This window comes from Nanorana parkeri, unplaced genomic scaffold, assembly GCF_000935625.1.
Source record: "Nanorana parkeri isolate BGI_ZX_2015 unplaced genomic scaffold, ASM93562v1 scaffold114, whole genome shotgun sequence".
In the NCBI taxonomy this organism is placed as follows: Eukaryota; Metazoa; Chordata; class Amphibia; order Anura; family Dicroglossidae; genus Nanorana; species Nanorana parkeri.
In genome coordinates, this window is record NW_017306382.1 from 2,303,489 (window position 1) to 2,317,689 (window position 14,201).

General features: G+C 41.6%; 1 protein-coding gene across 1 annotated transcript in view; it reads right to left on the bottom strand.

Moving 5' to 3' along the window:
* Window positions 1–448: 448 nt before the first annotated feature.
* The window catches only part of P2RY2 (purinergic receptor P2Y2), a 21,955-nt gene continuing 8,202 nt past the window's right edge, over window positions 449–14,201 (bottom strand). The window contains exon 2 of the mRNA XM_018553256.1: window positions 449–1,646. Within this exon, the coding sequence (XP_018408758.1) occupies window positions 538–1,623 (1,086 nt within the window). The 5' untranslated portion in view covers window positions 1,624–1,646 and the 3' untranslated portion in view covers window positions 449–537. The remainder of the gene's footprint in view (window positions 1,647–14,201) is intronic.

Here is a 14,201-nt window from a genome sequence, read left to right on the forward strand (position 1 = left end):
TTCATCCAGGTCATGGTATATCAGTAAAAAATAAGTCAAGGCAACTGGACTTGCTGTGTTTTTCTTGCTGGACTTTGCTGGACTTGCTGTACCGGTGAAACATCTTCAAGAAAAATACAGCAAGTCCAGTTGCCTTGACTTATTTTTTACTTGTAAATTCATGTGCACCTAACTGAAATCTCAAACAATGATATCAGCCTTCCGAGCTGCTTTCTGTGAACTAGAGAACACCGCCTCCTTTGATATGGCAATTAGGAGAGAGATAGATGTTCAGTAGTCCTAAGGTAACAACACTGCACCTCCATAGATACAGTACAATGTGTAAGTGTTATTTCCCTAGGACAGGAAGTGTGTTACTGGCCAGATCGCCAGGTTAAAAAAGAAAACGAATGCAGCCACTACATCTCAGCAAGGTATTACATGTTTTACTTGGGTTTACAAAAAAGGTCCCATTTTACAAACAAAATCTTCTGGGCTCCAGCAATTCTGTGTGTCAAAACACAGGTGGATGGTATCTAATAAATATGGCTTGACTATTTACATCCTGGTGATTACAGTTGGGCTAAGGCTGGGGACTGGGGATGATGAATTGGTAGGACTATAGGTTAAGTTATTGTCTGCAGCATTACTGTTCGTGACAGTGCTCCAGTTAGTGTCTCTTACATAGGTTGAGAACTTACTTTTAACTTTTGTGAGCCCATTTCTAGGAAGAATATTCCTTCGAACAGACTGTCCAGCAAGAAAGTACAAGATGGGATCTAGACAGCTGTTAACGCTAGCCAGCGGTCTTGTCACCTTGTAGGCTATGTTGATGGCATCCAACACACTACAGTCAAGGTCTAACTTTCTAAAGTAATAGTACAAGGTTCTGTTCACATGAAAGGGTAAAAAGCAGATGATGAACACCAGCAGCACAATGATGATCATCTTAATTGACTTCTTCTTGGAGTTTGAGGTGTCAGAAGAAGATGCTGAGGGCTGCATGAGGGTTCGAGTCATCAAAGCGTAGCAGATGAGGATGGTAACAAATGGAACACAGAAGAGTAAAGCCAAGCTGACCGAACTGTAGATAACAAAAGTGTCAAACAAATCCGGCCTAGAGGTGTCATGGCAGATGGTGTGCTCTCCATTTTTGCTTGTGGTCACAAAGTACAAAATTGGACACTGAAAAGCCACAATGAAGAGCCAGACCACGACGCATATAATCCGGGCATTTCGGACCTTTAACCAAACCAGCGACTTCATCGGGAAGCAGATGCCAATGAATCGGTGGATACTGATGCAAAGCAAGAATAAGATGCTGCAGTACAAGTTGGTGTAGAAGAGAAATCTGACGATTTTGCACATAGCGACACCAAATGGCCAGTCGTCGCCCTGGGAATAGTAGTAGATCAGCAGCGGCAGTGAGATGACATACATCATGTCCGAGATGGCCAGGTTAAACATGTACGTGGTGGAAGCATTCCATGGCTTTATCCGGAACAGAAAGATGTAAAGGGCCAGGATGTTGAGAACAAATCCCACGCAAAACACAATCCCGTAGGACACCGGAAGCAGAAGATATTTGAAGTCTTCATCAAATGTACACCTGTAGGTGGAGTTCTCATTTTCTGTGCTATTCATTGTTCATTCACAATGCTGTTGACCTGTTCAAAGAAAAACACACAAAAATGAGCCACAATGAAGACAAAACGAAAAGTTCATCACCATTGTAAAGAAACTAGCATGTATGTTTTCAAATTGGATGTGATCAGTGTATATACATATGAGTTCTTCCTAACCCTGGCCATACAAGTAGCAGTTTGATAATATGAAACCAACTTTTGCATTCTACCCTGTTTCCCTGAAAATAAGACCTACCCCGAAAATAAGACCTAGTACTATTTTTGGGAATTGCTCAAATATAAGACCTACCCCGAAAATAAGACCTAGTACTATTTTTGGGAATTGCTCAAATATAAGACCTACCCCGAAAATAAGACCTAGTACTATTTTTGGGAATTGCTCAAATATAAGACCTACCCCGAAAATAAGACCTAGTACTATTTTTGGGAATTGCTCAAATATAAGACCTACCCCGAAAATAAGACCTAGTACTATTTTTGGGAATTGCTCAAATATAAGACCTACCCCGAAAATAAGACCTAGTACTATTTTTGGGAATTGCTCAAATATAAGACCTACCCCGAAAATAAGACCTAGTACTATTTTTGGGAATTGCTCAAATATAAGACCTACCCCGAAAATAAGACCTAGTGTGTTTTTTTGAACCAAAAAAAATATAAGACAGTGTCTTATTTTCGGGGAAACACGGTATTTTTTGTCAAATCACAACTGACGACATAAAATGATGGTGTAGCCCCCATCACCTTCTGTGATGTGGCTACTAGACATTTAGTGATAGCCAGGGCTGTAGTCAGCCTGGCTGGATTATAGTGGCAATTATCTGGTTATTTCCAGGTGTCTGGCATTGTCTATACCCCCCGAGGCGGAGTGTCACTCTGCTGTATTGTGGGACAGCCAATGAGAGGCTCGGTAGTGTATGTACAGTACAGCAGCCAATCACTGTGTTTCTCTCAACCAGTGGTGCATGCTGGGATAGGATACATATACTGAAGGGATTTGCCATGCGCTCAGACTAGCCAGGACCAGCCATGGATTAGCATAGGCCTGGGTGCTGTCCAGCCACCCCCCAGGCTAGGCCTAAGGCCTGGGGGTGGGCATAGGCTGTGGTGTGAAATGTTTCCCTGAAGCCTCTAACATGGAGGAGGTCTATGTTGCTGTCAGAGGAAGAGACCTAGGACCAATGATGGCTCTTGAAGTTTCCTGGAACCTAAGGACTTCGGGAGCATGGGCGGTGTCTTTCCTGTTGAGGATCTATATCCATCCTTGCTCATCTGCTAGTTCAGTTGCTGTCCGCTGCCTCCCAAGTGGATCTACACTAATATGCCAAACGTGTCTGGTGAGTCTGGAATCTTTGTCTTTTACACTCTGGAAGCTTAGGACCCCTATACCCTCTCTCCCCAGTAAAGATGATCAATAAAACGTTATTCTGCATTATACTACTGGAGTGGACATCAGCTTTTGTGGGCACTAGAAGAAGGGCAGTTAATGCTAATGGGCGGGCAGCTGAAGATCATACCCTAGACAGACTAGAGATGAACCGGGCATTCAGCAGCTCCTTCGGGGGTGATCGCTACAATGGATTTGATTAACCACATGGAGATGGGATCGAAATTGCTCCATTCAAATCTGGCAGTGAAATCCAAATGGTTTTGACAAAATTGCTAAAGCTTTTTTTCCAAGTATGATTTGATCATTCAGTTCAATTTATTTCCCAGTTTTGACTACACAATTGACCGATTTCCAGCTTGGTTCCTCCTCTGGCTATGAATTGTAATCTTATGTGCCATTCCTGGGTTGATGGAACTTGGTTGACTAAGAATTGTCAGGTATATGGCCAGCTTTAAAAACAAGGTTCAGGTCCAAAATCAGGATTATATAAAATAAAATAAAGAACAGTGTAACTAACCGAACACCATAAACTAACACTATAGTATGAAATTAAAATGAACAATCATCAAAAAGTTCATTTCAACAACAAAAAAAATCAATTGTAATGCTGATTGTATGTTTGAGTTGCAGGTTGCGAGAAAGATCTGATAGTGAATCGCTGAATTAGCTGTAAAATCACCCCAACTACAAGGTCAAAAAACAACACGACATAGCACAACCATCACCAATCGCAAACATTATGACTGCTGTAAAATGTATTGCTTTGTCTTATCACATGTTAAAAACATGTTACAATGGCAGCTTATCACACAATAAAAGCACTATAAAATGGCAGCTTTTCTACTGTTAGGCTGTTCACATATGTGCTTGTGCTTGTTCTTGCCCTGAATGCACAGAGTAGCAATACAGGTGAAGCAAGCAATAAGGAATTATGCTGCAATTCACATCCTATGTATTGCTATGTTTATTTTATAGCCAACGTTTGACAAACTCTTTGGCATTCCACAGAAAACATTGAGCCCTCGTTCACACCTGAACGTTTTGTAGCGCGTTCTACGCTCGATGAACGCTCTACAAAACGCTCAAAAATATAAATCCCATTGTATTCAATGGTCTCGTTCCCACCTTGGCGTATTTCCGCCCGTCCCTAACGCGCTACAAAAACGGCCCACGCCTGAAAAGGTACAGGTACTACTTTGGGCCGTTTTGTTGCGCGTTTCCATTGGGATACAGCCAAGTAGCCTTCGACAGACGCGCATATGCAATACGCCTAGGTGTGAACGAGACCTTAACCATTTATATTAGTTCCGCCCCAGAGGAACTTGCCATCTGCTGCCTCCAGCACAGTCAAACATGTTTTTTTAAATAAATAATATAGCTCATACATATACTGATGTCAGGTGTAACGCATTATGGCTTCCCCATTATGGGGATGCCCCTGTTCACAGTAAATATGCCTGGAATGATTGTGTCATTGCAGGGATAGTAGGCACTTCTTTTAATAGGCACAGCAGGTATGTAGACCCAGAAACTGCAGAGATTTCACTGAGAGAGTCCCAGAGATGGAGGAAACTAGGTGGTGCTGAGGAAGGGTTTTAACATCAGTTTTCTATAAAGTTAAAACTTTCTCATTACTGTAGGTCCTCTTTAAAGCGTACCTCTGGCCTCTTAAAAATGCCCTAATAATTTAATTCTAACAAGAACGTGCTCTGTTCTGCCCTCTCCCTCCACAGTGCCTCCCTGTTGTTCCCTAAATGTGATTGGTGGGCTTAGTGCCAATAAAGAGGCATAGGATCCGGAGAGTAGATCGGAGGGTGACTCAAAGGTTTGGTTGGAATTTGCTTATAGCTGAACTCCAGGACAGATAGAGAAGACATACATTAGTGCAGCTCTGTATTTAAATTTACATCATTAAAGGTATTTTTTTTTTTTTAAATACAGGCGATTGACTTGTGCCTCAATTTGACTTGGCGTCAATCTTTTTGCAATCCCCTTTACAGCAAAGTCCAGACTAGAAGAGGGAAACGCATCACAAAGACCCAATTACAGTAGTTGAAGTGCAGAGCTTATGTGCTAATGAAGGATATGCTGATAGGAGGACATGCTGATAGGAGGAGAGAACACAATGGCAGGGGGATCGGCTCATAGGTGTGCTATCTCTCATTTCACTGTCCAGTTACAGGTTACAGGCTGGGGGAGGGACAAGACCTGTAAGTGTAACCTAACTGCATCAGAGAAAGATCAGGTCTTGTGCTCGCCTGACACACTTGTGCTGTCTATGTAAAATTATTCAGAGATAATATTCTGTTATCGCAGAAAAACTTTTTTTTCCCAACACAGTTACCTTTGCACGCCGATTTAATGGAACTATTGCCTCATCCTCAGACTTTGTCAGTTCACCTTATCTAAGCTATGATCTCAACAATAAACTCAATGGCCCTGATGTCTTACACAAGATATACTCATTCTCCATTTCTTATATATTTACATGAAGGCAGAGCACATTCATCAGCTGGCCCCACACCAGTAGAATCTGGTTCAAACAAATTCAGTTTCGGAATTTATATTCAATTTTTAGATTAGTTAATGGGATCAAATGAACAATCGTTTACAACCGCAGTGACATTCTAAAACTGAATGTGGTTTCCATTTGGGAAATCCCATTCATTCTCAAACTGGATCTTCAAATCAAATGAAATTTTGAAGGACTTCGTCAAATCTCTGATGGCATTATCGAATGTTCTGACCAGGTTTCCATATGAATGGTCATACAATAATACACATTGCCAAAAGTATTGGGACGCCGGCCTTTACACGCACATGAATTTTAATGGTAACCCAGTCTTAGTCCATAGGGTTCAGTATTGGGTTGGTTCTGCCCTTTGCCGCTATAACAGCTTCAACTCTTCTGGGAAGGTGTCCACAAGGTTTAGGAGTGCGTCTACAGGAATGTTGGACGAGAAGGCCTGACTCTCCTGGCAACCTCTAAACCCAGACAGGTCCATCAGATTGCCAGACAGAGAAGCGTGATTCGTCACTCCAGAGAACACTTCTCCAAGCTCACTCCCGTGATGGACTACAATCTCATGTTTAGTTTACTAATTTGTATTGTGATTGTAGTCCATCACAGGAGTGAGCTTGGAGTGGTTCTTTACAACACACACCGGGACCATGGGGAACAAAAGTAGCCCCGTTCCAGAAGGAAGGACAGTGTCAGCACCAATTCAGAGATGATTGGAGGATCTACAGCCGAGTGATACACAAATACGATTTATTTTTGTTAATAGTTAAGGTACTTGAAAGCATTTTAAGATTTAACCCCTGAAATAGCACACTTTATGCGAGTTGGTGCATTATGGCGCTATTCATTTTGAATTTTAATCCAATGCACCTCTGCAACCTAGCAAGCTGTAGATATATGCCCCATAATTAAAAAAAATAAAAAACTAGGCAAATACCTAATTGCTTACCTGGCTGAAGCAGTCCCGTCTCCCAAACGGCTGTGAAGAAGTGTGCGGGCGCATGCGCAGTAGAGTGGAGGGGAGGGAAAATTAAATTAAATGGATGTAGGCGGGCAGCCGGGAGCATGCACGTTGGGCAGACACCGTGGGACCAAAGGAGTCTGCAGTGGATCAGGAACCGGCACCAGCGCTGGAGGGACTGCCGGAAACAAGTGGAAGGAAGAAGATGATCAGATCAAGAGGCATCAAATAAGTTACAGCAGCATTGGAGGGGGGGGGAGCTTTAATGTCACTTTAAGTCAGCCCATTTGTTTGAATGCGCCACCAACACAACAGAGTGGACAGAAAAACATACCTGCGCCTTTTTTTCTGCCGCAGCCACAATGCACAGTAGTGCATTGCTGTGGGTTGCAGAGGTGCATTGGATTAAAATTCAAAATGAATAGCGCCATAATGCACCATTTCGAATAAAGTGCGCTATTTCATGTCGCAGTAATGAGCATGTTAAAATTAATAGTGTGAATGCAGGAATATCACAGGCTATCGTATTGCAGGTATATTACAGGTTATCATACAAAGTATAGATATATGAAAGTCAAACTGATAACTGAGATACAATATATAGACACGTAGTCACTGCGATTGTAGGGTTTGAGCTGATTAATAGCCGCAGCTCCCAGTCTGCAGACAAACCCAGGAAATGTCATAGATAAACAAGTTATTAAGGTGGGTCCTGGTTCCCTTTGTCCCATGTTGTTTAGCAGTAATGTGTAAGTGTCAGAGCATCCTGTTTTCGATGGAAGACACAATTAATCTCATAATTCTGGATTATTTATAAGATGTTACGTACCACCTGTCTGCAGATCATCCGAATCCCTGCCAAGTCACTGTCTGACACAACTCTGGACGACGTACAGACCATCAGCTGACCTTCCATTATTCAATACTCAATCGTACTTAATACTCAGCTCTGGGTCAAGAAACTTAGAGGGAAATTCCACCTTTTATAAAAGAAATAATAAATGCAGACTTCTTCATAAAAGAAAAATATGTTCATTTATTATTTATTTGCATTGGAGCCAGTAAAGCATTGCAATTACGATAGTTGGATCTCGGGTCTGGCCCTTGCAGACTCTTTCTCCCATCCATATCCACAGCTCAGTATGGACGGTTAGTAACATGAACGGGAGGAAGAATGAATGGACTACAAGTGTGGTGACGTCACCACACCTGTATTCCTTGAGAACTACAGGTCTTACTGCCGTGGTGGCTGATATAGCTTCTCCATTCATAGGATCTGTCAATGGATGACAAGGTTGTATGAGCGGAGCCACACACAACTGAACTAAATTAAAAAATTAGCACAAGCGTGCTGGTAGAGGAACCCCACAATTCTGGTAAGTGGGGAGGAGAGGGCAAAGATTGGAAGAGAGGGTGGTGGGGGGTTGTGATCAGACCATGTTTCATAGTACAACCTGAAACATGGCCAGAAAGATAAACAGCCTTTAAATTACACCTTTCATGTTAATGCTCTTTCTTTCTTTCTTTCCCTTTACTTTCCTTTACATTCCTAGTTTCCTTCCTTCCCTTTCCTTTCTTTACTTCCCTTTCCTTTCCTTTCACCTCTTTTCCTTTGCTTCCTTTCCTTCTTTTCCTTTGCTTCTCTTTCCTTTTTTTTTTTAATTTCTTTCCTTTCCTTTCTTTTTCTTTCCTTTCACCTAATTTCCTTCCTTTCCTTTTCTTTACTTTTTTATTTCCACTTATGTCTGCAAACAAAAGCATTAAAGATGCACTCACCAAACAAATGTGTATTTGTAAAATTAGCAATTTATAAAATTTATTTAAAAAGTACAAATTAGAGTTTACAAACTTGTAAATGTTACAAATGTGCATTGACCTGCTCTTTTATAATTATTCATTTGCGGTTTTACTCTTTTTCCTTTTCTAACAAATCAGCAATTAACTACTGGAGTGTCCCCTTGTTTTCAGATTGTCTGCATCTGCCCACATTTGATGCCTTCAGTGAATAGCCATCCCTCTCTTCAACTGTGGAAATGCATTGGGAGATTTCATAAATACGTCCTTGACCTTTTAGGAATAAGTGGTCCATTGTAAGCAGTGAGTGACTTTCCACTAACGGTGCTTGATGGTGCAGGAACGCACTGGATTGGATTACTGTAGCCATGCATGGTCCAATAATTGGAAACAATGTGATATATTTATCACTTGAGAGGAATAGGGTTAAAAGAGCAAGAAGGGCAAGCTAGCTTCCAAAGTGCTCAGTATTGTTCGGAATTTGGAAACTGACAGTAATTCCTTTTTCTTCAGAATCTACATTTATAGATCTACACAACCCTGCGATACGCAATGATGGGCAATTATTTGTCTAGAGACTTTTCTCACACTTCCCAAACTGTTTCATATAAATCAGGTCATGGATTTGTTTAACTAGTCCTTGTCTTTGTGGATAGGACTGTTTTGTGCATTTATAAAGGTCGTCCTTCTCTAGTACAATGCAAAGGTCACGTCAAACAGCACGTGTGTTATTACTGCAATATATACTTTGACATGTCTCTTTGACAGTGCGTTTTACTCATATGTCTGATTGTTACTTGCAGTGCTGCAGGGGTAAACATAGCTGCAAGTGTATTGAATAACAACGGCCGCTGAATGTTTGCCAGTAACAATCATTAAAGTTGTACTTGTCATAGCAATTACACTGCCTGGCCAAAAAAAAAGTCACACACTCTAAATATTTTGTTGGACGGCCTTTAGCTTTGATTAAGGCACAAATTCGCTGTGGCGTCGTTTTGAAAGGTTTATGCAATGTCACAACAGAGTTACATTAATTTTTCACAAAGATCTTGTGGTGATGATGGGAGAGTCGGACCACTGTGTAAAGTCTTCTCCAGCACATCCCAAAGATTCTCAAAACGTTTTGCTGTGTGAAAACCACACGCACCTGGTGCGTGCGTGTGTTTAGGTTAGTAAATCACCCCCATTATCTAATAGAAGGCTCTGACCTATTTGCTTAGCTAAATCCAGGTGAATACTTTTTTTTGGCCAGGCAGTGTATATTAGCTATCTAGGGGTAGCTAGCTGGTGGTATAGCTACCTGTCATTAGCAAAAAAAAAGAAGGCAACAGCTACATATAAATGAAGAAATTATATAATGCTAGAGCTGACAGTAGATTTTACTACATTTTCTCTTCTCTAAGTTTCTTTATACATTTGTTCATTGTGTGTAAAATAGGTCATGCAAGTTAAATGTAGACAAAGATTGGGCTGGATTAGGTAATTAGGTATGCCCTGTGTGACATCACTGCCCAGTTGGTCAATACTATATTGGCATAGTATAGCCAGGTTTGCTTTAGTCCCTTTACCCCAGCAGCATATACTTTCAGTACCTTTCCCTTGCTTTCCGATCACCAATGTGAGCAGAAAGTACTAGGCATGGAGGAGCAAGTGACTCACTCCATATGACAGCGCTGGGTCAGTCAGCATTATCACATGGGACGTCAAGGACTCTGTGTAAGTTATGACTTATACAACAATAGTTTATTTAGCTTCTGGTGGTTGAATGGTGTGGTGGGTAAGTGAAAGGATTGTAAGCATAAGCTGCTGCGGAGGGCTAATTTGTAGTGAACGTGTTTCTTTGCGTTGCATGGCCAAAGTACAGATTCACTTTTAAAGTGAGGTCCTCGGGCAGGTCCTACAGCCAGGTTTCCTCTATGGTGGGCAAGCTGTGCTGCAGGTGAACTACTAATACACGGGGGGTGGGGGTTGGGGGTGTTGGTTAGACACCACTCTGCTGATTCCCCATATTTTCATCACTTGCTTATCTATGTTTTTAACTGTTAGTCCAAAGGCACACATCTCCTACCTGCATCACATATTATTATTATTATACAGGATGTATATAGCGCCAACAGTTTGCGCAGCGCTTTACAATATAAGGAAGACATTACAATTACAATACAATTCAAGACAAGATGGTAAGGAGGGCTTACACTCTTAGGCCCCGTTCACATTGAGCGATTTATCGCGCGGTAATTCCCGCGATATCGCGGCAATTTACCGCGCGATATCGCTCTCCAATGCTTCTCAATGGGGCAAAGGGTCCTGCTGTCGCGGGTCGTGTGTCGCTACAGCAGGACCCTTTTTGGAGCGGATTTAGCCGCGATTCAAGCTTGCTCAATGCAAGCATTTGCGCAACAAATCGCGCAATATCGCGCAAAATGCAAATTGCGCGACAAACGCGCAATTTGCGAATCGCGCAGTGTGAATGGGGCCTAAATAGGAGGGGCCAGTGATACATGAGGAGGTAGCTGTGTGGGGAAATATGGAAATGACCAGGCCTCCCAATTTTTAATGTGACTCTGACACTATACTGGCACTGCCTATACTCTAACTTTCAGAAAGTGACTCCAGGCTCCCAACTGGCACTGGAGGCAAGGTATTAAAATCCTAAGGGCCCGTTCACATCAGTAACACATAAAATATACCCCACAAATTGCACCCTAATGCACTTACACAAAACACTTGCATTGTAGACTCATTTTGAACAATATGTGCTCTGTGGTGCTCTACGGTGAGAACGATTCTACAGATCTGGTTTAAGTTGACAGCCAATCATTTAGTGCATTAAACGTGCGTCCATTAGCACAATCGACAGGTGTGAACTGGTGTAAACCAACCCTTAGGTTTAAGTTCTGGCAACTTTTAGCACCTGCACACATATGCCAGTGCACATCATTTATCTGTATATTATTTTTAATTTAATGATGCGTTGGCCTAGAAGTGTAACCCCAAGCAGATAAAAACAAAAGGATCGGGTGATTATAACTTTTTTTATTTTTTACCCTAGGCAAAAATAAGCACTTAACCCTTGCAGTGCGGGGGTAGTCACACTGCAAGGGTTAATAACATTTTACCCGGTGTTCTTATTTAAAAAATACAGGTGTTTTCAAGTTTTAAAAAAAGCCAGACTGTAGTCCAACCCCTTGCCCCCCAGTCCCTCTTTCCTTCTGTGCCCTCCTGGACCCCTCTAGCATGTCTTTTTTTTTTAAGTTTTTGCATAAATATCTTTTTTCAGGTATCCCCCATTATGTAAACACTGAAGGCAATTTGAACTAAGTCAGGAATTGATATCCTTGGTCATATGATAGCACATGGCTGTTTTTTGTAGACCAATGTGATCAGCATGCCAGCAATCGGTGCAGCCACTTTCTGTCTATTGCCATAGGACTCCTTGCATTCATATTCATCTACTGGTACCTTCAGAGTAGATCTGATTGGCTGTTGGGGAACTACAAGAGCCAGCATAGCCAGCGTTTTTCACGTAATGCCACAAATGCTGAACGTAGATGGCCTCTCAGGCTCTGCCGTACACAGCGATGATGAAATAATAGAACAATCGATGACCTGGAAAGTTACCTCTCCAATTACTGTAATGGCAGCTGGAGGAGGAGGTCAGAAACATTAAACATTCCAATTGTGTCAGTTCACTTCCTTCCTCTCTGCACCTCACACATCCCTCTGGGGCGAGATTCGGATATAATATGCACAATGTGCGTTCCATACGCTGGAGAAGATTCTTTCTATACACGCAAAGGAACAATTGAGTGATTGCTTATGGTAACCAGATGGGGCACTTTATTGGGTTAAAGTATATCTAAAGCCAAAACTTATTTTCAGTTTTGGATGTGTAGAGAAGGGTTACAATGTCTGCCAGGTTTTTATTGCTGTTAGTGTCCCTGCTGAGATGATTTGTCCTCTCAATCAGACTTCTCTCACTTCCTGTCGTGTCTCTGGGACAGGAAGTGAGGGCAATCTCCCCAAAGGGACAGGAGATTTAACCATTCATACACTTCAGTTATACTTTAAATAAAATCAGTGAATATGTTTTTAAACATTTTAAGATATGAATGAACCTGAAGATACTTGAAGATTCCCCGATGTTCTTCTAGAAAAGGACCATCTTGCCTCAAAGCTTCAACCCACATCTGTCCTGCTGTCCATCTTTGCACCCACCACCATCCAACACGATATTCAAAATTCTGTGTGAATCTACCAAGAACTGTTAGGGATCTATTTATACATTTTTTTCACCCAATATTCACACGTTTTGGGACCATACTGAATGGTACCCCAAAACACCTTGCCAACGGACATCCACTGCAACACAGCAGCAATGCTCTTACACAGTGGCGTAACTATAGCCATAGCAGCTCAGACACCTGCTAGGGGGGCCTGGGGGTGGAAGGGGCCCCATTAGGTTGTTGAGGGGCCCTTTCCACCCCAGCCATTGGCTACTCTATCCAAAACTGAAAAAAGGTTTTGGCTGTACTACCACTTTTTCAGGATGAGGATGGTTATATCATTTGCAGGCAAAGGTCAAAGAGAGATTGCTAGGGGTCGTCCCCCATCACATTTTTGCTAGAGGACCCCATGATCTGTAGTTGCACCCCTACTCTTATGTGTTATGTTGCTCTGCCAGAAATGGTATATGCACCTTTTTTGGTGTGCTAGGTAGCCCATTCAAATGAATGGACTGCCTTTACACAAGGCACATTGACATGTAACATATTGTGACTTAAGGTGGGTGCTCTAATGCATACTAATGATGTGAATGGACCCTTAAAAAGAGACCCCTTAATGTTCATTCTGGTTAGACAGAAAAGTGAGACCCTTTTATGGTTTACTGCACCGTGATCTCACTTTCTGGCATTGTTTCAGATCTCAATGGGCTGGAATGGCAACACATTATTAGGTCCATTCTATGTGGTCTTCATACAGGAGTGACAGATCTAACAATATTAATGTAGAGCTCAGGCCATTCGGTAAATTAGTTTTGTATAGACTGGGGAAGAGGTTAGGATCTAACATCTTCACAGCCCAGTGGCTTAGTGGTTAGTACATTTGCCTTGCAGCACTGGGGGACCCTGGTTCAAACCCTGGTCAAGACACTATCTGCAAGGAGTTTGCATGTTCTCCCTGTGCTTATGTGTGTGTGTGAAATCTACCCAGCAAGGACAAAGGCAACAATGGCCCTAACCATTGGCTACTCTATTAAAACTGAAAAAAAAGTTTTGGCTTTAGTACCACTTTTTCAGGATCAGGATGGCCATATCATTTTCAGACAAACCGCCGCAGCCAGATTGTGTTCCAAAGGAACCCTTGGGGCGGGGACAGTGGGTGGAGCTAAGTAAGAATTGGGTGCTACAATGGTTAAATATTTCAACTGCACATATAAAGACATATTTTTATAAAAATGGGCATACAGCTATGGGACAATGACTATTATAAAATGTTACCTTTTATATAATGCTATTTATGTTTGGATAAAAGTTTCCCTTTAATTCACTCTTTTTTATGCCATGATAAAAGTGTTTGCACAGAGTATAGATTTACAACACACTTTGACTAACAGGCTTATAGCAAATGCAATCAACAGTGTGTACTTACAAGCTGAATGCTTTTGGAACAAACTGTTTTACAAAAAGATAAAACATATTTCACGCTTGTGCAATGTGTATGTATTATAATGGAAGAGGACTATGTACAGGATATAATAATGTATTGATTAAGGGAAGGACATCAATCAGCTGAACTCCTGTAACAACAAGGACAAAGTTATCACAAGGAAAGCTGATGTGTTTTGTATACATTGTTATAGAAAATAATGATGTATTTGCAGTGCAAACAGAATACATTTAGGATAAA